At 43.0% G+C, this 20,393-nt stretch overlaps 1 protein-coding gene across 2 annotated transcripts; it reads left to right on the top strand.

The window, feature by feature from the left end:
- The first annotated feature begins 12,284 nt into the window (after positions 1–12,284).
- ncaph (non-SMC condensin I complex, subunit H) lies at positions 12,285–20,235 on the top strand. 2 transcript variants are annotated; one of them, XM_040195580.2, is made up of 18 exons: positions 12,285–12,469; positions 13,594–13,816; positions 13,971–14,061; positions 14,139–14,231; positions 14,672–14,789; positions 14,940–15,076; positions 15,617–15,806; positions 16,156–16,238; positions 16,692–16,882; positions 16,975–17,120; positions 17,448–17,554; positions 17,808–17,927; positions 18,159–18,266; positions 18,552–18,695; positions 18,844–18,954; positions 19,191–19,267; positions 19,674–19,749; positions 19,920–20,235. In XM_040195580.2, exons 2-18 carry the CDS (start codon positions 13,599–13,601, stop codon positions 19,977–19,979), a joined length of 2,070 nt encoding a protein of 689 aa, XP_040051514.2. In that variant the 5' UTR covers positions 12,285–12,469; positions 13,594–13,598; the 3' UTR covers positions 19,980–20,235. The 2 variants fall into 2 exon arrangements, with proteins under 2 accessions (XP_040051514.2, XP_040051513.2); XM_040195579.2 differs by having other exon boundaries at positions 12,315–12,451.
- Positions 20,236–20,393: the final 158 nt, after the last annotated feature.

Genomic DNA, 20,393 nt, shown 5'->3' with positions numbered 1-20,393 from the left:
ATTAACATTAATATAAAATGGCTTTTAATGCTATTGTATAACACCACAATGTAAATATGAATGTCTGAAAGAAGCAAAACCGATTCAATTATTGATCCCCTCCTGTAGCAGTCATCAATTTGTGGTCAGACATTTTCCACATGGAACTATTTCTTCTTTATTTCCGTGACAGTGCGACCCTGAGGCGTCACGGTCCTAACAACCGTTGTTATTTTTCCACATTCCTTTGCTTCAGCGGGTCACTTAATTCCGCTGGTTTAGGCGGACAAACTTTCCTTTATCCTTACACACTTACAGTCATACGTAGATGATCATTAAGTGATGTCACCAACTTTAGTGTGTAGATTAAATGCTGATCAAGCTTTTATTGGTACTAGTCGTAGCTGTCAACCCCAATTCTTCTACTACGAGGGGCTTTTCACTGTTGGGAAAATTGTGCAATAATCAGACACATAAGCATTGGTTTAAAAGCACCATCCTGTTTCCTCCTCTACCTGAATTCATGTAATGTTTTATTCATTGCATCATGATATTCATAATAGTATTTTCCACACTGTATTAGGAGAGGAGTGGCTCTCTGGTTTACTGCATTGTGGAACGAGTTGTTTTGAGCCACTATAAATCAAGATGAACGATCTTTCTGCTAATGGAGCGACCGTGATTCTTCTTATGGCGTTGCAGGGATAAAAAGTCAACACGACCTGGTGAGATGAATGTTTTCCTCATGAAGGAGTTTTCCCCATGTTTTTTTTATTTTTTTATTCAAGGATTGGACCCATGCTTCTGCTCAAGGCCTAAACTCTTAGTGTGATGTAAATAAGAATGTGTCCTTCAACCTGTCAAATCAAATTAGAGTCAATTAATACAGCCCTTCCAATAACGTTTGTCTCTGTGCCTATTATTGCCATTTTATCTGCCACACATTAAGAGCGATCTGCTTCAGCGAACATAATATCTAATCAGAAAATGAGTTTGGGGCTTTTGCGAAGAAAAAATCCTGAATACCCAAATCAGTGAGATGGATAAAATGGTTAGGATTAATTACATTGATTTAGAAAGTGCAAAGTGATTAACAGATGTTTATTTTGCACAATATACGATGTAAACAAAGACCAACATTGGAATGTATTGATCACTGGAGTCTTGGGTGTCGTTGCGGTAAAAGTCACCTGCATTATCTTCTCAGGCAGGATTTCCAATTGATCGCAATTAATGGTGATTCAATAAGTTCAGTGGGAACTAGTTCGGACTATCAAGGAGTTTTCTATGAAGGTACTTCAGTCAAAGCCAAGCCCTGTGCCCACCTGTTCAAAACCAGATTAAAGATTTCATCTATGGCTTGGTCCTTGGTCTCTTTATCACACACACACACACACACACAAAATGCTCCATTCTGGCTCCAGACAAAGGTGAAGAGCTCCCTTGTGTGTAAGCTGGGTTTTTTAAAGTAAATTCTCCAAGTCACGACAGATTGTCAAAGTCAATTTGTCTAACGTCTGGAGTGGACAACTGGCATCATGTGTTTACGTCCAGCGCCAGCGGTCAGTGAAGGCGAAGGCAGGTTATTCTTTGTGTCATCCGGTGAAAGACAGATAGTTACAAACGGGGTGAGTCATTCACGGGTTGCTAGCACGGTGCACTCTGCCTCAACACTTTCCCACTGTGTTTTGGGTTCGTGAAAGATAATCCTGACATCTCTTGTTGAGTTTTGGGAGCATCTCCTGTTGAAATAGATGTTTTTTTAGACGTCCAGCAACGTATAGTTATAGTTGAATACAGCCTGACATTTTCGTGTATTTATTACTAATATATTACAAAATACTCAAACTATAATACTCTATTTTGGTATATGGTTATGAGAAACGTGATAATTGTTGATAATAATCATCAGAGGCTAACTCATATCTATGAAACACATTCTCATGAGAAAATGATTGACAGAGAGGTTTTAGAAGCGGTTGTGGCGTTAGAATGAGATCAGAAAGCTTATGAATACATGAGCAATACTGTGATCAGGTAGATAAGATTCCTCAATGAACAAACTTTTAAGAAAATTAAAATGATAATGATTAATGGAGAAAGAAGAAAAAAGATTTGTGTTTTTTTAAAAGTAACACCCATTATTGAGTATTCAGGTGTCTTGGTATATTCAAGTCGGCCATTTTTGAACTTCAGAAGAATACAAGCTGATTCTATTTCTTCGTTCCCACCACAATCGTCCTTTATAGCGGAATAAATCGGCTCCTGCTTTTTAGAGGCAGACCATTTATCATGCAAAACTGACCTTTGCATATTGGTAGCCTTATTAAAAACCAGCAGGTTGTGCAATCAACCACAAATGCCGCCTCTCCTCCAATTGATTATCGATCCTCCCTTGAACGTATGCATTCATGAAAGAGTAGAGGTGCATGTCACAGTTTTAAGTAAAATAAAACACGCTGGTCACAAAAGTGATTTTCTATTTGTCTGGTATGAATTCATCTTCACAACAATCAGTGATTTTTGCACCAGTGATTGACACTCCTGCAGAGTCGTAAATTCATAGAAATGATGTTAATTAATGGATTCACCCATTTTCTTTAAGGTTTATTGTTTCCTAATCCACAGCAGTTGCTACCCACCAAAAGTTGTCTATGCAAGATGTCAGGATCACCAGCACCGACAGTCTCTTCTTTGTCAGATTAATACATTTCATAAACAAAAGTTCATGGAATTACTTGATTGTGAAAAACGCCCAACGTCGGTTCCTTCTCCCGCTGTGCAATATGAGTGAATAAAACACTTACTTTGCATCAAATTCATTCACTCGGTGCACCCAGTGCTGTGGAAATAAAGAAGGAATACCACACAACGAGGCATTTATGAGCAGCCACTTTATTTCTCATCAGGGCTGAATAGAAAGCACCAAACCATCACAGCCAGTGATGTAATCACGGTGACTTCTACTCTCCGTGGCAGTGACTGCACCATTACGGTTTGCTTGTTGGCGTATTACAAAGACACAAACTCACACAGACACACGCAGACAACGCCCATTTTGCTGAAGTTAATTGCCACAACTCTGCAGGTCTCTGCTTAATGAGAGAAGGCTCTGCGGGGCCACATGGAGCGCCAGGTCAGCTGACCAGGTGGGGGAAAAAGCCTATTTAAAACCACAGGAGGAGGATAGCAGGATGGAGGTGGATGCCTTACTTCAGGAACACGCTATGAATGTGTCATGGGTCTTTGTTGCATGTTGTGTGTGGAAAGGAAGATCCTGGCGAGGTACGATCATCTTTGTCTGTACGTTTTTACAACCTAGATTATCGTGCCTGTTAGGATTACATTTTATTCATGAAATCCATTTCTTGAAGAAAGCTGAGTTCCTTATTTTGGTATGCGGCATGTTTGCTTCTTCTTGGTGGATCTCTACCTGGTGGATCCTGTCTGCGTAGGTTTCAGGGAACTCTGTCTTTCTGTCTTCATTGATCTCCTGTCTGTCAACATTTATTCAAGTAAGGTTCCTGGGAGCATGTTAGTGCTGAATTTCCACACATATTTGAGACTTTCATGCATTTTATGGATGGCGCATTCAACAGTTTACAGTGAACTGAAATGATTGTAAGAACAGCTCAGAATGAAGCATCGCTTTTATAAGACAAAATCAAAGCTCCTTTACATCATCCGGTATTTTCATAATCTGATTTGATTTCAGCATCTTCAATCATGTGAAATATATACAGTTTTCTAAGAGATTGCAGTTCTACCCTGTTCAGCATTAATTAGGCTCACCTTGACTTGTGTCTTAAGTCCATACAGTATATCTGTCACTGGCAGTCTGTCAGTCTCCTTCGCCCTTGTACATATCAACATACTTTTCTAAACTCAAGGTTAAGATGTAATTTAATTCACAGAATAATTTTTGTCTAAAAAAGAGAAGTGAACAACTCATACTTTCTCTACACGTCAAGATGTACACGTTTTTTGAACCTGACTTCCCAAGAGAAGGTCACACAGGCCGCGTAATGTAGTGGCTGTTAATCACATCGGTGCTCTATCGCGGCGAGATTGAAGCACAAAATGGTGGAAATGGTGACGCAATTGACTCAAGGTCCAGAGACTAACATGAGCCGAGTGGTGGTGGGTCGGAGCCGCAGCGTTTCCCAACGTGAACCCCACAGAAAGGAAGCAGCGCGGATGATTGTCCGTCTGCGGGCGAACACGTTGCAATCCATCCAGTCATTTGATGTGGTTGAAGGAAATATGGGATTCAGAGCGTTGCAGAGGACGGCTGTCAGGGAACTGGACAGACTCAAAAGTGGCTCGACCTTGTTCACTAGAAAAAGCACATATTAAACCTCTCCCTAACAAGAATCAATTACATCCCAACATGTGCATTACCTTTCACAAGTTAGTCTCATGGGGGCTTTACAATCTGTACAGCATTCAACATCCTCTGTCTTATGACCCTTGACTTGAATAAGAAAAATCCCCAAAGTCAAAGACATGAGCCAGAGATCTAAGCCCTGTCTGAGGGGAGGTAATTAAAAGTAATCCGGGTATAGTTTGGAAATAAGGTGTGCCAAATATAGACACATACTGACATAGAGACCCCTCTCACATCACATGAGTAAAAAATTGACTTTGGGCCCGGGTTGAGTTAACTGAAAACTATCCTCAACATCTATCAGTGCCTGTGCATCTCAGCCTTTTGGATTAAAGTATAAGGCCATAACATAAATAAAACAATAACCTTATTAATAATGCTTTAGGTGTGTGATATTTTCAATTTAGTAAAAAACGTTTCAAAATACCAGGGTTGCAGATCAGACCTGCTTTTCCAGTTTAACATTCAAACAACACGACTTAAACCACTCACATTATTTAGCCGACGCCAATGAAACCAGCAGCTCTAAATCTTTCACTGCAGTTTTTTTTGCAGGATTGTCAAAATGAAATATTGCTATAGTACATACGTTTAAATCTTCAGGGGGAGATCATTGAACAAGAGACAAAATGAAGATCAACACAATTGTATGATGCTTCATCATTCAAGACTTAATTCCATGGCAGGGGGCGAGGGGGGGCGTCAAAATATACAGCCTATGATTCAGTCGCAGGCAGAAGAAGACGATAAAAGCCACTCCCAGGGGTTTAGAACATAGCCTCTGTGACACTTGATGGATAATGATTTGTTTTTCACGAAGCCTGCTTGAATGTCAGAAGCGAGAGGCATAATATTCTCTAATTAATAACAGGAGCATAATGTGCACGGGAAGAATGAAATAAATAGATGGAGGTCACAAGCTTCAAACACTTAAACATAAAGCGAATGGTTACAGTCAGTCAGACTGACTAAGAGGAGATTTTGAATATTCTAAGCCCTTGTTGCAGGTGGAGAAGATTACAAACCCTGATAATCTCGCACCTGGGAGTTTTCCAGAGCAGCATGCTCCTCAGTGCTGCTATTCACAATTTTCAACAGGAGTTGAGGAGAAAGAAAAGAGCTCCAATTGAAACCCCGGCTGTTTCAGTTCTCCTGTTAAGGGCTCTCAATGTTCTGCCATGAGTCTCGACTTTACATCGGCGCAGCTGTTGTACTTTCCAATATGTCAGAAAATAACTAAATGTGTTATCTGCAACGATAAAACCAAAGAAATACAGTAGAGGCCACTACATTCAAATCCACATAGCAATGGTCTCGGCGGTGAACATTTTTACTTGCACTGTTGCCTTTGCGTTGCGGCTTTAGCGGGCCAACTATACAATAACTGACTTGCAACAAGTTTTTGACAAACCCAGGTGAAGTTTTAAATTGGACAACTACCATCACAGTGATGCGTTTGATATAGTTTCGCCGGCTTGACATCCCCAGTGCAGATAAGATTATATTCTGGGGAGACACTTCCCTTTAGCCGTCATAGAAAACTCATCAACCAGACAATGGGGCCAGCTGCACAGGGTAAAAGACGGTGGATATTTCAGAGAGCATTGTGCAGTCCTGCAGCTGTATGCGTCTGCTAGTGAGCCAAACAATCAATGTGGAAAGAGTGATCGACACAAATTGCACCCCGATTCTACGAGAACGAGAGATGCGCGATGTTTCTCCCCTCCCGTTGAGCGACCCTGAAATGCTTCAATCAATCCTGCGTGTGTTGTATAATTATAACATCGCGCCCACTTAAACATGGAGCACATTCAGAGTATATGACACATGTGCTGTATTTTTTAGATAAGAGAGCCAATCACCCTATCAGCTAGAATACCGTACATCTTACGTTGCACAGAAGCATTGGGAGCAATTGAGCCGAGTGGTGTAGCTTCACTACAGCGAATGTGAAAGGTGTGAATGTGACATTAATTTCCTTCCGCCCAAGTTCCACACAAATGTAGGAGACGTTTCTGAATTTTGCTTGGAGTTAAATAAAAAGGTTGATATCACTGTCATATCGGTCAGCTGAACTATAACAATCGGAAAGGAGGCGGAATGAGACTTTGCCTATAACACCTTTTAACATCACTAATTGTTGTTTAATCGGTACAAAAACATCACAGGGCCCTTTGGGTGCCGGACTGTTTCCTGATTAGTGACTTGCTGAACTTTTGCATTCTCTCTGAGGTTGTCAGACAACCAGCCATGGTTACTGCACCCAACTAAGAGATAATCAAGTATAGTTGATTATCTCTTAGTTAAGTTCTTCCAATCGCTTATTTTTTTGAGTACGTAACCCACCAAAAAACACTACTTCACATTAAAGCATCTGCCATGATAAAAAACAAGATAGGATATGATGAATAGAGGCGCTTGTCTTGATCGGTCTCATCTTTCGATTAAAGAATACTTGTCTTATTCCTTAGTGACAAAGTTGTGTAATGGATGGTTGTGACAGCTTCCCGTGGTGGGAGGCGGCACACAAACCCGCTGTCCTGCTCTCTCTGTCTCATTCAAGCCCGCATGCAGCGCTCCTCTTCATCTCCCTCTTTCCTCCTCTGATGGGAAATTGCAGGAGCTCCATCGCCGGCCTATCCCGCATCATCATAGAAGTGGGATGGTCTTTCATTTATCTTGCTCGGTTGCCTTTGAACTAAATCTCCCCTTTCACTGCGCGGGTATCGACCTCAATTCACCATGACATTTTTCTTAATTTTATTTGACGTTTAAAGCTTTTTTTTTCCATAATTCCTTTCCCGCGTGACAAAGTTAATGAAGAAATAGGACAAGCCTGATTCTCAAGTCAAACATCAAAGTACAGACGTGATTTAAAGCATAAGCAACGGGACGGAGGTGCTACAATATGTGCGACATACTAATATTGATAAATCCAAGCAGCACAGGCCTGGTTTAAAGATCTCCGCGGCGCACACAGAAGAGGCATTGATTCTAAGAGCAGGGCCGTCTTACAAATCGACCATGCTGAAAGTCAGAGGGGATCAGAAAGGGTTTTCTGTGTGATCGGCCCCGGGCGGATCCACAAAGCAGAATCCTGGGTTGGACAGTAATAAGCTCACGTCAAAATTGCTTATCAACAATTCTTTTTACACCTAATCAGTAGATCAGGAAAATCCAATCAATATTTTGACTGCACACACCTGCCTTCCTGATATGAGCCTTCAGTATTCATGGAATCACGCCTGGGTTGCTCGGATGTCGGTAATGAAGCTCTATGCGGTGATTACACACGTGGTCAACACATCTTCAGCCATCCCCTCGTTACACAGCAAATATATTTTAAAAGTTGTTGTGAATTTCCTAGAAGTCATTTCATTTTTCATGGATGACGGCCGTCTGCCAAGTAAACACTGCATAAATACTAACGGGGAGATGCGTTGCACTCGAATGGCCTCTCCGCTCCCACCTGAGTGCTTGTGTGTGCGCGTGCGCGTGTCAGCAGCGCTGGTCCCTCTGGGAGTGTGGAATCGGTGGATGTAGACACATATTTCCATCTTTTGCAGGTCAACCAATCTTCAGCTGGCAGTGTGGCAATCCCAAACCTCAGCTGTTCCGAAAGACAGGGTCACAGAATGTGAGAGAAGAAAACGACATCCGACATTTTCAATGAGTTTATTAATTCGAATGTCCGTAGAATGGAAAGAGCAGAAAGGGGAAACATTCCAACTAATACGGGGACTTGAGGGGAGTCACCTGCTCCTGGATCGGCTGCTCTACAAGGGTCCGTCTGCTGCACGCAGCTGGAGGAGTTCAGTGACGATTCTCAGTCGCCTCGAATGACTTATTTCACACAATCTGCTTCTCCGCCGGGTGGTGCGGCACGACTCGCCCAACCCTCCACTCGGTTCTTTTTGGTGTCTTTCTTCCGACAGCGAAAAATGTGTCGACGGTAGAGGTTCACCCGCCCGCTGCGTCGCCATGGGGACCAGCTGAGGATCTGACACCATTTGATAGCATGTTACTCTGGGAATTGTCAATAAATAACCAATTGAACATGCTCTGCTTACAAGTCTGCTCTGCGTTGTGCTTGTGGAATTGTTGTCTTATTGCCTTTTGGGTAAAGTTTCTTATCACGTCACCGTCACAAACTGATTGATTGATATGAGTACGTTGCCTTCTTCAAGATCCACTCATCAAGACTGTAAGTGCCATTTTTGTTTTGTAGTTTTGTTAGCTCCACCCCTCCTAGGTGGTGGGAGGTTGTTCCAATTAGGCCCCAAGGTCAATACAATCCGGTGGATTACCTGGAACAGGTGTTGGTGTTGGTGAGAAGCGAAATAGTTTTTTGAACGTGAGCGTGAAGCGTGAACGTGCAAAGATAATTGGATGGTGTCATTAAAGAACGAAATAAAGGACAATGAAAGAAGTGGAAATGTCTCAAGGAGTATTTAAACGCGTCAAAACGAACTCAAAACACCAACCGGGGACCTAACTTTGATAGGCTCAGCAGAGGTTGTTCTTCCTGAGGCAGCTGAAGAAACTCAACCTGCCAAAGACGATGATGGTCCACTTCTACACGGCCCTCTGCTCCTCCATCACCGTCTGGTACGCTGCAGCCACAGCCAAGGACAAGGGCAGGCTGCAGCGTGTCATCCGCTCTGCGGAGAGGGTGATTGGCTGCAATCTGCCGTCCCTGCAGGACTTGTTCGCTTCCAGGTCTCTGAAGCGAGCTAAAAAGACCGCGGCCGACCCCTCCCACCCCGGACAAAAACTGTTTGTGCCCCTTCCATCCGGCAGGAGGCTGAGGTCCATCAGGACTACGACCTCCCGCCACACGAACAGTTTCTTCCCGTCGGCAGTCGGGCTCATCAACAGAGCCGGTCCCCCACTGCCTGACTATAACACTCCACCGGTCACTCCCCCTCATACTGCACATGCCACTTTAACTGCAATTCATCAATTTGTCACTTGTCACTTTGTCTCTTGTCTGTTACTTGTTTGTTAGTGCACTTTATGCTTAATACTTTTCTTTAACTTTTTAATATTTAACATTTTTTAACTTTATTCCCTTGTTTTATACTAACCCATAGCCTTAGCCTTATTCTACTAACCCATTGCACTAGCATTTCATTCCACTTTATTTTATTACTTGTGCACTGTTGTCTTGTCTGTCTACTGTCGCGCCTAACCGCCAAGACAAATTCCTTGTATGTTTGACATATTTTGGCTAATAAATGTTTCCTGATTCCTGATTCCTGAAAAAGGGTCTCTACAAAGACCACTGCTCCGAAGCGGACGAATACCCACGTTTTAAGCAATGTTATCACTCTTTGGTTTGTGCCAGAACTTAAAAATCTGTGGCCCCATCTGTGAACTCTGCTTTTCATGCAGTAAAAAGTATTAATTCTCAGTGTTGAATATTACAACATGTCTGCCTATGTGTTAAAACCAATGTCTAAATTTGACAATTTCTATAATTTCAAATTGTAAAGTTTGTTATTACGACTAAAACTACACGGTTTCAACAAATTACTATATATTTTATAATTCCATGTAACAATAATTATTAGATTATAATTGAATAGGGCGGCATGGTGGTGTGGTGAATGGTTGTATGTCTCTGTGTAGCCCTGCGATTGGCTGGCAAACAGTCCAGGGTGAACCCTGTCTATTGCCTGAAGTTGGCAGGGACAGACTCCAGCCCCCCCGCCACCCCATGTGCAGGATAAGCGGTGTGAAGATGGATGGATGGACATTATAATTTATTATTAAAACAAATATAGCTGTGTGATTTCCCCGGTACTTTAAACCAAAACCAACGACACTCTTTTCGTTGACCCTGCTCTGCTTCGGTCTGCCCTCGTTCCAACAACCGTGTTCCTATCGACAAACACAGCACATCTCTGGTTTGCAATTTGGTTAAAAGCATTGAGCCGGTATACAGTGTATCTCCTTTAACGGCTTGGAACTCAGCCCTCCCCCTCCTCAGCAGCTTTAAGTATACGACCCAGTCTGGCACAGGCCCCCATTGCCCTGCTTAGTGCTCCAGTTCGCCCCGGGCTAACAGGAGAACAGAGTTGTGAGGGAGGAGGTTCTCCTGGAAAATACAAAGTCAAACAAACATGAGACACAACCACGGTTTATTGTTAGAAATAGCGCTGAATGGAAGAAACGTCCAGTGTTGACAACCTTGCGGTAAAGAGCGTTGGAATTACGGAAAAGCAGAGAATGCAGGGAAAGATTAGTCATTTCATAATTGTCATCATCTCCCATCAACGACCATGGCAGTGAAAATCCATCAGAAGGCTGGTTAATACGAGGGGAGGCTTCTGCTGAAGTGATAAATGTTATTCATTTGTTGAGCTCTGCTGCACGCTGACATGAGTATGCATGTTCTTGTGTTTATGTGGGGTATAAACAAAGGGCCTGCACATATCACACACACACACACACTCACTCTCTCTCTCCCCTCTCAGTCTTAATGGCATAACTATACATCACACTGAAGCGCCTCTCTTTGGAAGCAGTAGAGATTTCACAGCACACATCCACATAAACAAGAGCTTTGACTGTGTCGCAGTTTAAAAAAGCCAATTGTGGGGATTTTTTAGAAATCTCTCTGTTATCTATCTCACTGCACATGGGAAGCCATTTGTTTCTGCTCTTGCTGGCCCAGATGTATAGAGCTTACAAACAGGCGGTTTGGGCTTGTTGATAGTCATAGACTACATGATTCCAGGCCCAAGAGCTGTAAACACAGATGTTGTGTCGAAGATTTGGAAGACTTGAGACCTTGTTCTATGAGTAAATTACTGTATGTAAATGACCAATACGGTTCTGTAACTTGCTCAGCAGGAAGAAAGCCTGTATGAGACCTGGAGGAAGCTCTTCTCTCTGGGCAGTTCATAAAGAGCAGACCCAAAGAGATCTATGGCATGTTTTTTAAGAGTGTATTACTTTACTTTTGTATTTATTATATTACTCCCATTAGCAGGGGCACATTTGAAAGTTTCTCCTGCAATGACACTTGAATGCAGTTAAATTGCCAGATCCAAATGCCAAACCAGTGCTGTCACACCACCACCGTCCAGACTGGATACCTACTTTTTACTGCCATCTAGTGAGCAGCCATTGTTCTTTTATTGTCAACTCGACCATGTTGCTCTCTTTTCAACATATTTTCCAATAGCCTGGCACATACATATGTCATAAAATAAATTGTTATTCTACACATAAAACAGGGCAAATAGGAGTGAATAGCATTTCCACATTGGGTAACAGACTATTTCACTGGATTTCCTCCATAGTAAGTTGCTTTATCGAGACATATCAGTTTATGAACATTATGGAATTGTGCAGATATTATTCTTTCCCACTTTCTGCACAATAATCCATTCATTATCTGTAACAGCTGTGTGCTATTTATGAAATGTATGAATTAGGGTTTTTTATTGTCTTTGTTGACTTGTCTCATGGCAGTTTTGGGTAAGCGTGTGTGTTTTAACCAGCTGCCCTATCCTGCATATACTGCCTGATCTGGCAGGATTACAAGGAAAACTGTTCCCGTAACGTCTCCCCGTTGTCTCCACATCACTATCCTAATAATTGTGTTGGTGTTGGAACAGAACACTAAAACAATTACAGGGCTTGTAACGCAGTTAACCAATCAAAAGAAAACCAAAAATAAGGTAAATGCACTCTTGTCAATGACTTCCAAGAGTGCATTTACAGCTGCAGCAACTAGACAAATTGCTGCCTGGGGAAACAAATATTTATTTTCAGCTAAATATTCAACACATTTCAGCACATAAAATAGTATATTGGGTGGAACAAAATGAAGAGAAAAAACAGAATTATAAAAAATGATATTAGACGGTTAATCCTAATTGTATCAGTTTAGTAAAACAGTGCTTCCCCGTGGGTCTCTTCGAGGTGGGCGCGGTTTAACGTCATGACGTATGCTGTTGTTACGTAAACCTTTCGGCGCAAAAATTCAAACGCTGAACAGGAACAAAACTAGCGTTGTAGCTAGCGCCGTTCTCTGTATTATCACAAGTCTTATTGGATTATAAAACATTTGAGGTACGTTGAGTGGACGAAGTAAGTTTTGTGGCAAAGCTCCTGTATCCGTAAGCCAGCTAGGCCACAATGGTGCTAAAAACACGTTCATGTTAGCTAATGCTAACCCATGTTAGCGTTAAGTCATGTAAAATTAGCGTGGGTATCCACTCACCGAGCTCAGTTTTTGTTGTTGTTATTTTATCCGCGTTGAACATGTTATTCGACAGTTTAGAAAATGTGCTGTGTTAAGATCAAATGGAGCTGTCTTTCAAATTAGATTAGCGCTATTTTAAATAACTATTTCGTCGCAGTCCTTTTGTTTACATGCGAGTGTCGTTAATGCTGACGTTAAGTTGTCTCCATCGTAAATCAGGACTGGGTTTTGCTAACTGTCGGGGACGTAACGTTACTTTCGTGCAACTTCTAAACAAAAGGTTAAAGGATTTTCATTATGTGGCAGCCTTTGCGGTCGGCCAATGTTGATGGATTGGGAATCAGACAAAGCGATTTGTTATGAAGAGATAACATGACGTCATATAAAATTAGTCCAGCATGTCGCCAGTGAAGAATAAAGCCTATTTAATCTGTTATAAAGTTGTAACGTATTTACTAAAGGGGGCACCTTTAGTAAATACGTTTCATGAAGTTGTGACTTGACAGTCATTGCCTACAATTCTGCAAAGGGTGAAAAACAAATAACTTAACACTAATATCATTCTGTGATACAAATAACAGTTTTTATGTTTTGACCCGACATTCTGTATTCCTTTCGTATGACATTCCCCCGCATTTTTAACTGCAACCCTAATTTTTACATTACACATCCAACTATTCCATGGAGGCCGACTGGTGAAGTCTGTCAACGAGCAACAGAAAAATAAGCATGGTTCCCACTTTTCTGACTGGTAGACTTCACTTTTAATAAACAACATTAAAAATCCTGCATATTGCTCTTCATAGACCCGCAATTAACAACTCAACAAATGAAGATTGTTCCCCCAGCTTGATAACCCTGATACTTGTCAGTATTAGTTTAGGTCACACGTTTAGAATCCTCTACCGACTTTGTAAACGGCATCCCAGCTATTTCCCTTTGCGGTGGAATTTAGGCCATTATGTCCAAAGAATTTCACCCCTGTGACCATTTTTGTTGTTGTCTCCAGCCAAGATGAGCGCGGCCTCCACACCCGTCTCCCGGATACGTACGGGATGGACGTCGTCCTCGTTGAAGAACAAGGGTCTGTCCCCTGCGGCCTGCAGTACCCCGCTGCTGACAGCCTTCCCCGGCAATGACGATGAGCAAGAACGACGTCAGCGGCGAAGGTCAAGAGTCATTGACCTGCAAACTGCCACGGACTCCTCCATTAATGACTCGACATCTCACAGGTAAGGTGGAGAGAGGAGCGATTCTTTGTGCTTTGAGCAAAGCTCGGATTACAGTCTCTCATCTTGAGTGTGGTGTGTTTGAGGGGCTCGTAGTATTTTCGGTGCCCTTGGTTGCATCTTGGGAGCTTAAAGTTCATCTGCTTTTTGTATGCAGCGTCACGGGGACTCCTGCTGCCGTGCCCAAGCTGTCAAATGCACAAATCTCAGAGCATTACTCCACATGTATAAAACTCTCCACTGAGAATGTAAGTACAGATACACTGTGTAGAGTCTTATGTAGAGAACACATTTAATTAGTTTCTGTATTTATTTATTTTTACAGAAAATCACCACCAAAAATGCATTTGGTCTGCATCTGATTGATTACATGGCTGATATTCTCAAACAGAAGGATTCTGAGCTCACAAACTTCAAGGTATGAGTTTTTTTTTTTATCTTTATCATCACACACTGGCTTTGCAGCCATCCGTAATAAAAAGTGACCCACATAAATGGCCTGGGCAGATTAAAAAAAGGTTTCATGTTATCTGTTAAAGGGCTTCAGTCCATCAAAGCAGAGTGCTTTATCTGAAAAATCTTCTAGGACCCATTTTCTCTTTCCTTTTATCTTTCTCTCTCTCCTTGCGTCACCTCTGGCCGCGCCCCCTATTTGGGAACCACTCATCTAATGGAAGCTGCAGACGTCCATCGTCTTAGCCTGAAGGCATTGTTCTAATTTTGAGCAGAGAAAATGCTATCAATGTGTCATTCAAAGAAACTGTGCCAATGTTTTTCTAATGAGTGATTGATATTGGGCTTTATACTGTAAATAAACATGACCTGACTGTGTGTGTGTGTGTGTGTCTCCTCTCAAAGGTGGCAGCTGGCACTTTAGATGCCAGCACAAAGATCTACGCTGTGAGGGTGGATGCTGTTCATGCTGACGCCTACAGGGTGCTGGGGGGCCTCGGGGCTGAGACCAAACCAGGAGAAGGTGAGAGCCGTGCTGTTTTAATTTCAATACACAATTACACTGGAACGAGATGAAGGGTTTTTAGCTTTGTTCAACAGAATGTAAATTGTGGTCTACCCACATTGTTCCATTATGTAAACATTGATGTCTTCTGCTTTTGGGCCTGTGCAGACCACGGTTCCAAGGAGGAGGGCGGAGATGAAGGTGAAGTGACTACCAAGCAGCCAAAGAAAAAGAGACCCCCTAAGAGGACCGTGGAGCAGAACCTGAGCAACATCAACAGCGCGGAGTCTGAGAGAAAGTGTGAGGTACGGTGTTCTCTCAACGGAGCAGCGCTGGCTCGATTGACACCTAATAAATCAGTTCGGCTGTTTACGAGAATGTGATGTGATGTGTGGCAGTTTTATCACAGGATATTGACACGATACCTAATAAATGAGGTAACACACTGGTGATTGGTCGTCGGGCCCACTGATGAAGAATCACTAGCAACGTTTTGATCCAAGAACAAACCTGCTCATATAATAATAATATGGCAATAATATAAACCCATTACTAATTGGGTGGGGTCCACAAAGTGTTTGACTGACACGTTGGTCTTTGATAACTGAGATAAATATTCGACACGGATTACTAAGCTATCATCTTAAGAGCCTGTGAGATATTTATCTGAAGCTGATAGCTGCACCTTTCCAAACCCAACTGATCCTCGCACTTGGTTAACAAAAATACATTAACATAAATTAAGGACACTTCACTCGGAAGTCTGTTCCAGTGAATTGAGTCATTTCGACCTTAGTGCTGTTCTCTACGGCTGTGAACTGATGCTCTTTAAATCTCACCCACAGGTGGATCCCATGTTTCAGCGCATGGCGTCATCCTTCGACGAGAGCAGCACGGCCGGAGTCTTCCTGTCGGTTCTCTTCAGTGAGGACAGTCGCTGCGAGCTGCTGTTTCCCTCCTACATGACCCTCCTGCAGTCTACACCCTCCTACTCTCCTCCACCTGCCCAGGCAGTCCCTGCATCCCCGTTCATGGGTACGAACTGTTTACCAGGCCAAACATTTTTGTAAATGTCATACATTTTTGAGTAAGTTATTCATGATTTTGAGTGAGTGATTCATGACTTTTTTCATCTAAGTGTTTTTCTTAACCTTGCTGTCAACCACCCTTTTATTTTACGTGAGTCAAACAGCTGCTAAATATTGAAAAAACGCATTTTCCTTTTTACTTTGAACACATTGTCTTTAGCCTTATGAAATATGTGAGTCAGTGGCAGTTACTCATCTTAGCAAACTTGACTTGAATTGTACCTTTTTTGTATGTAAAGTTGGGTCTTGATTGGTCAGCAGTCAAGCTTGATATTTCTGTGGTTTCTTTCTACCAGCCGGACTGCGACGTTCCAAGGAGAAAAGCTCCATCTGCCCGTCGCTGCAGGACTTCTCCTTCACCAGCTGGAACCCCGAGCAGGTCAGAGAGCCGATACAAGCACCAATCCTTCTATTGTAAAACGCTTTCATATTCCTCTGATAAAACCATCCATTCCTCTAAGGGTTTGTCATCTTGGGGGTGGAAAAACAGTGTCAACTACACAGAAGCGGTTGAACCTTTTGCATATTTTTAACACACAATCTGTTGCCCTGCAGAAATGTTGTAGCTAGAAACCAACCGCTGAGAATGTTTTCCAGTTATACTATTGAAATAATAGCTTTCCAGTGACGACTTACTGCTGCATCGTGTGAACAAACGGAATATCTTCAGTGTTCCCTTATTTCTTCTGTCAAAATGTTCTTGTCAACATGCTGTGAAGACAAATCAAAGCTCGGGATCCACCAGCTTATTAGGTCATGTTCTTAAAACAGCCGCACTAGCCTCATTCACAGAGACACGCAGGTCCCGGCTGACGGAGGAATTTTCTTCCAGACCATGAATCAGCTGTTGGAGAAGATCAAGCAGGGGGAACACGTGTTTGACGTGAACGCTGAGCCCGAACTCGAAGAAGATGACTGCCCCGACTTTGACGCCGACTATGAGGACGGCGTGGGTGGCTGTGAGGAGAGACCGAAGGAGTTCAAGGACGGCTGTGAGGCCTCCGGCTCCGGCCGAAGAGGGAGGTGAGATCGTGGATCCCTGCAGCTATGGGGATTATTTTCACGGACTTTTTGGTTAATTACATTTTTTCTGTTTTGGTGTGATGGCGGTGCAGGGATGTGATTCCCATCGGAGAGGGGGACATCACCACTATGTGTCTGCAGCTGTCCTCTCAGCCGAGGGAGTATTCGTACTTCAGCCCCAGGACCATGGCCACGTGGGCCGGACCCGGCTACTGGCAGTTCAAGCCTAAACACAAGTGTGAGTGGAAATGATGGTTTAACACATAATTTGGGCGTCAAAGTAAGTGACCTTTGATCATTGTAGTCTAGTGCTAAAACAATGTTTTTTCTTGTTGTGCCGTCTTTAGTCTGCCCATTGTATTTAATGGTGGTTGTACTGGGATGATTCGTTGCAGTAGTGTAATAAATTCGTACATATTGGGGCCATTTTTGTGTTTTGACCGTAAAATTAGTCTTTCAACGTCCAAGATGATTTCCTAATGCTTGTTCTTCCCCGCTGCTGAATGTCTGCAATAATAATTATCCCGCTCACCTGTCTTCCTGTCATGTGTTAAATCTCCCACAGTGGACCATTTGCCAGACAAGGAGACCCGTAAAAGGAAGCCCAAGAAGACCTTTGAAATAGACTTGAACGAGGATGTCAACTTTGACACCTACTTCCGTACCACAAGAGTAGGTGGTAGTTTAATCCCATCCTTGACAAACCGATTTGTCTGCTGTTCTGAACGCAGGCTCTTTATGTGCGATGGCACAGAACTCCACAATAGATATAATACAACTACAGATTAAGCTCTAGTAATTAGTTCAGCTAACAAATGACATTCCTGCCTGTTGAGTTTTAGCTTGAAAATGTGTGAGAAGCCAAAAGCACTCTTAAATATATTTACGCAAGCTGAAGGCGCTGTTGTCCGCTCTGCCTCCACAGGCTGCCACCACCAACAGCAAGTCGGCCCTCAGTGCCAGCATTAAGAAAACAAAGCTGCCAGCAGACTTCCAGTTCCCCCCGGAGACGCTCTCCCAGCTCGCCTTCAAACCCTCCAGCTCGGTGAGTCCTCGGCCCTCCGCCGACCTGCAGGCGGGAGAAGTTGAAGCTCGTGACGAACCAAACCGACACTCTCTCCAGCACTGATATGACGTAGATTTCGGCTGAATTGCGGCATCGTTATCACCGTACACGCACGACCTGTGATCATCACCTTCGCCCTATCCGTAAATAAACAAAGGTCATTTGCTTGTGTTGTGAGAGGAAGAAATCAGTTGTTTTTGTTTACTCTAGTTGGGTCAAGAAGGCCAGAAGAGGCTGTCCGGGGAGCTCGGAGAAGGAATTGGAGACTACGACTACAACAACGCCAACGACACCGCCAACTTCTGTCCAGGTCTTCAGGTCGGAACTCCAGTTTTTATATGGCATTTGATTTGAATAGCCAGTGGTTTACTTAAGAAGTAGTGGTGGGGTTATTTGGATATAAAAATATTGTGGCTAAATATCGGTAGATAAGTATAGCATAATTGTGAATATGGTTGCAACAAAGCTGTAACGGTACGATAGAATCAATGGGAGGACTTCCAACTCCCTAAAGAACAAAAGATGCAGAATAGTCATTAACAAGAAAAGTGACGAGCCGCATCTCCCACACCTCGGCGTGACTTTGCCCATCTTCCCGTGCAGGGAGGCGACAGTGATGATGAGGGCGAAGGGTTTGCCGGTTCAGACGATACGCAGCCATCGGGTGACAGTATACCACTGCCCTCGCAAGATCAAGAGGGCCTCGCGACCTACGGGGAGGACGATCTGGTACCCGAGCCCCACCGGGTGAGTAGCGCACGGCTTTAGTGCCGGTCGTACCTCGGGTTCCTCTTGGCTCTTGAGAGGTAGCGCCCTTCTGCTCAAAAGCTTGTGTACTACTCGTATTTACTAAGCAGGAATTTGATTGATTTACAACTTTGGTTTCTGCTCGTAGGTCAACCAGATTGAGATTAATTATGCTAAAACAGCAAAGAAAATGGACATGAAGAGACTCAAAAACAACATGTGGACTCTTCTGACCGAGAGCCCGGAAAATCCTGCAGAGGTAAATTGCACTGAGAAACGGGGCCATTTGTCGACACATTCAGCCTGTCACGGTTCGCTGCGCGGCGGTCTGTCAGTGCGGAGAAGTTAATTGGTAACTCTAAACCGTAGGCGTGCGACTGGGACAGTGAATGAGAGTCTGTTGTCTCTCTGTCGGCCCCGCGACTCACTGGCAACCAGCAGATGACTGTTTGCAGCAACCTGATTCAATTAATTATGCCTTCATGTTCCCCGCAGGAGGACGACGCTGTGGAGAAACCAGAAGTGTGCGGGGAGAAAGTCTTCAGTAAGACCACACAGACGCTGCTACAAAGGTACCACCCGCCACGGCACTAATGACAAACGATAATGACCGACTGAATAGCTCACCTAAACACAATGAGCTTGAACAGGGTTTCTACTTTGATGTGTCTTTAGAACTTTAGACTGTCACTGTCCACGGTCCACTCCTGCAACACAGAACAGGTTACAGATCCAATGTGCTTAAACCTGATGCCAAATAGAAACATTTAGTACGATTCCATGGAGGACTTGATCGAGCCGAGCCTGTAACCCACTTGATGCATAATTTAAGATAAATATTTCTTTAAAGGGACGTATATATCTTTCTTTATCCTTTTCTTTCTCTCTCTCTCTCTCTCTCTCTCTCTCTCTCTCTCTCTCTCTCTCTCTCTCTCTCTCTCTCTCTCTCTCTCTCTCTCTCTCCTTGTGGGGATCCAGATTGCCAAACACGATGGCTCAGAACCTGTCGGTGCCTCTGGCTTTTGTTGCTCTGCTTCATCTTGCCAATGAAAAGGTGAGTTGTTAAGTTGTTCTCGGTTTGGTGTTTATTCTTTCCGGTCTTTGTGCTAGCCAATCTTTATATCTTACACACATTAGAGTTAATGGACATCTGTTTTAAAAATGTGCAGTATGCATGTCTGTTTGTTGTAGTGTACAATGTGGAATATTTTTTGTCTCATACAGAATTTGGAGTTGGTGAAGGTTGACGACATGTCCGATATCATCATCAGACAAGGCCGCTGAGGAGACATGACTGAATGAGAATCGCTGCCTTTCTCTACTTATTGGTCTCGTTCAGTCTTTACTGTTATACTTCTGTTCCGCTTGTTTAGATTTATTGATGTTTTTATTCATTTTATATAGCACATATGCTGTGATATAAGTAGTTGTGTCAAAGTCAAGTCTGCCTGTATTCCCTCATAATTAATTAATTGGTCAACCACTTCACAAAAAATGTATATTGTCGAAATAAATAAAAATCCTTTTTTTCTAAAACATACTGTAATGGTTGAATCCCAGTCATTTGCTGTGTTTTCAATATACCGGCCATGTTAATTGCTCACCAAAATGCCTCTTAATATTTGTAGCTGCCTATGACTCAGAGCAGCCTATAGAAGTTGTCTGATTTGTGACCACAGGTGACTAATAGTACTGAAG

This window comes from Gasterosteus aculeatus, chromosome 13 (assembly GCF_964276395.1).
Source record: "Gasterosteus aculeatus chromosome 13, fGasAcu3.hap1.1, whole genome shotgun sequence".
Lineage (NCBI taxonomy): Eukaryota > Metazoa > Chordata > Actinopteri > Perciformes > Gasterosteidae > Gasterosteus > Gasterosteus aculeatus.
Note: the sequence above shows the minus strand (reverse complement) of the source record. Positions and strands in the feature narration are given on the sequence as shown.

What these genes read in the sequence shown, in the direction of transcription:
- ncaph (XM_040195580.2), top strand. Translation starts at nt 13,599, where the DNA reads ATGAGCGCGGCCTCCACACCCGTCTCCCGGATACGTACGGGATGGACG. An exon ending in AGTCTGAGAGAAAGTGTGAG is followed by an intron (nt 15,077 to 15,616) that starts GTACGGTGTTCT and finishes TCTCACCCACAG; the next exon opens with GTGGATCCCATGTTTCAGCG. An exon ending in CCTACTTCCGTACCACAAGA is followed by an intron (nt 17,555 to 17,807) that starts GTAGGTGGTAGT and finishes CTGCCTCCACAG; the next exon opens with GCTGCCACCACCAACAGCAA.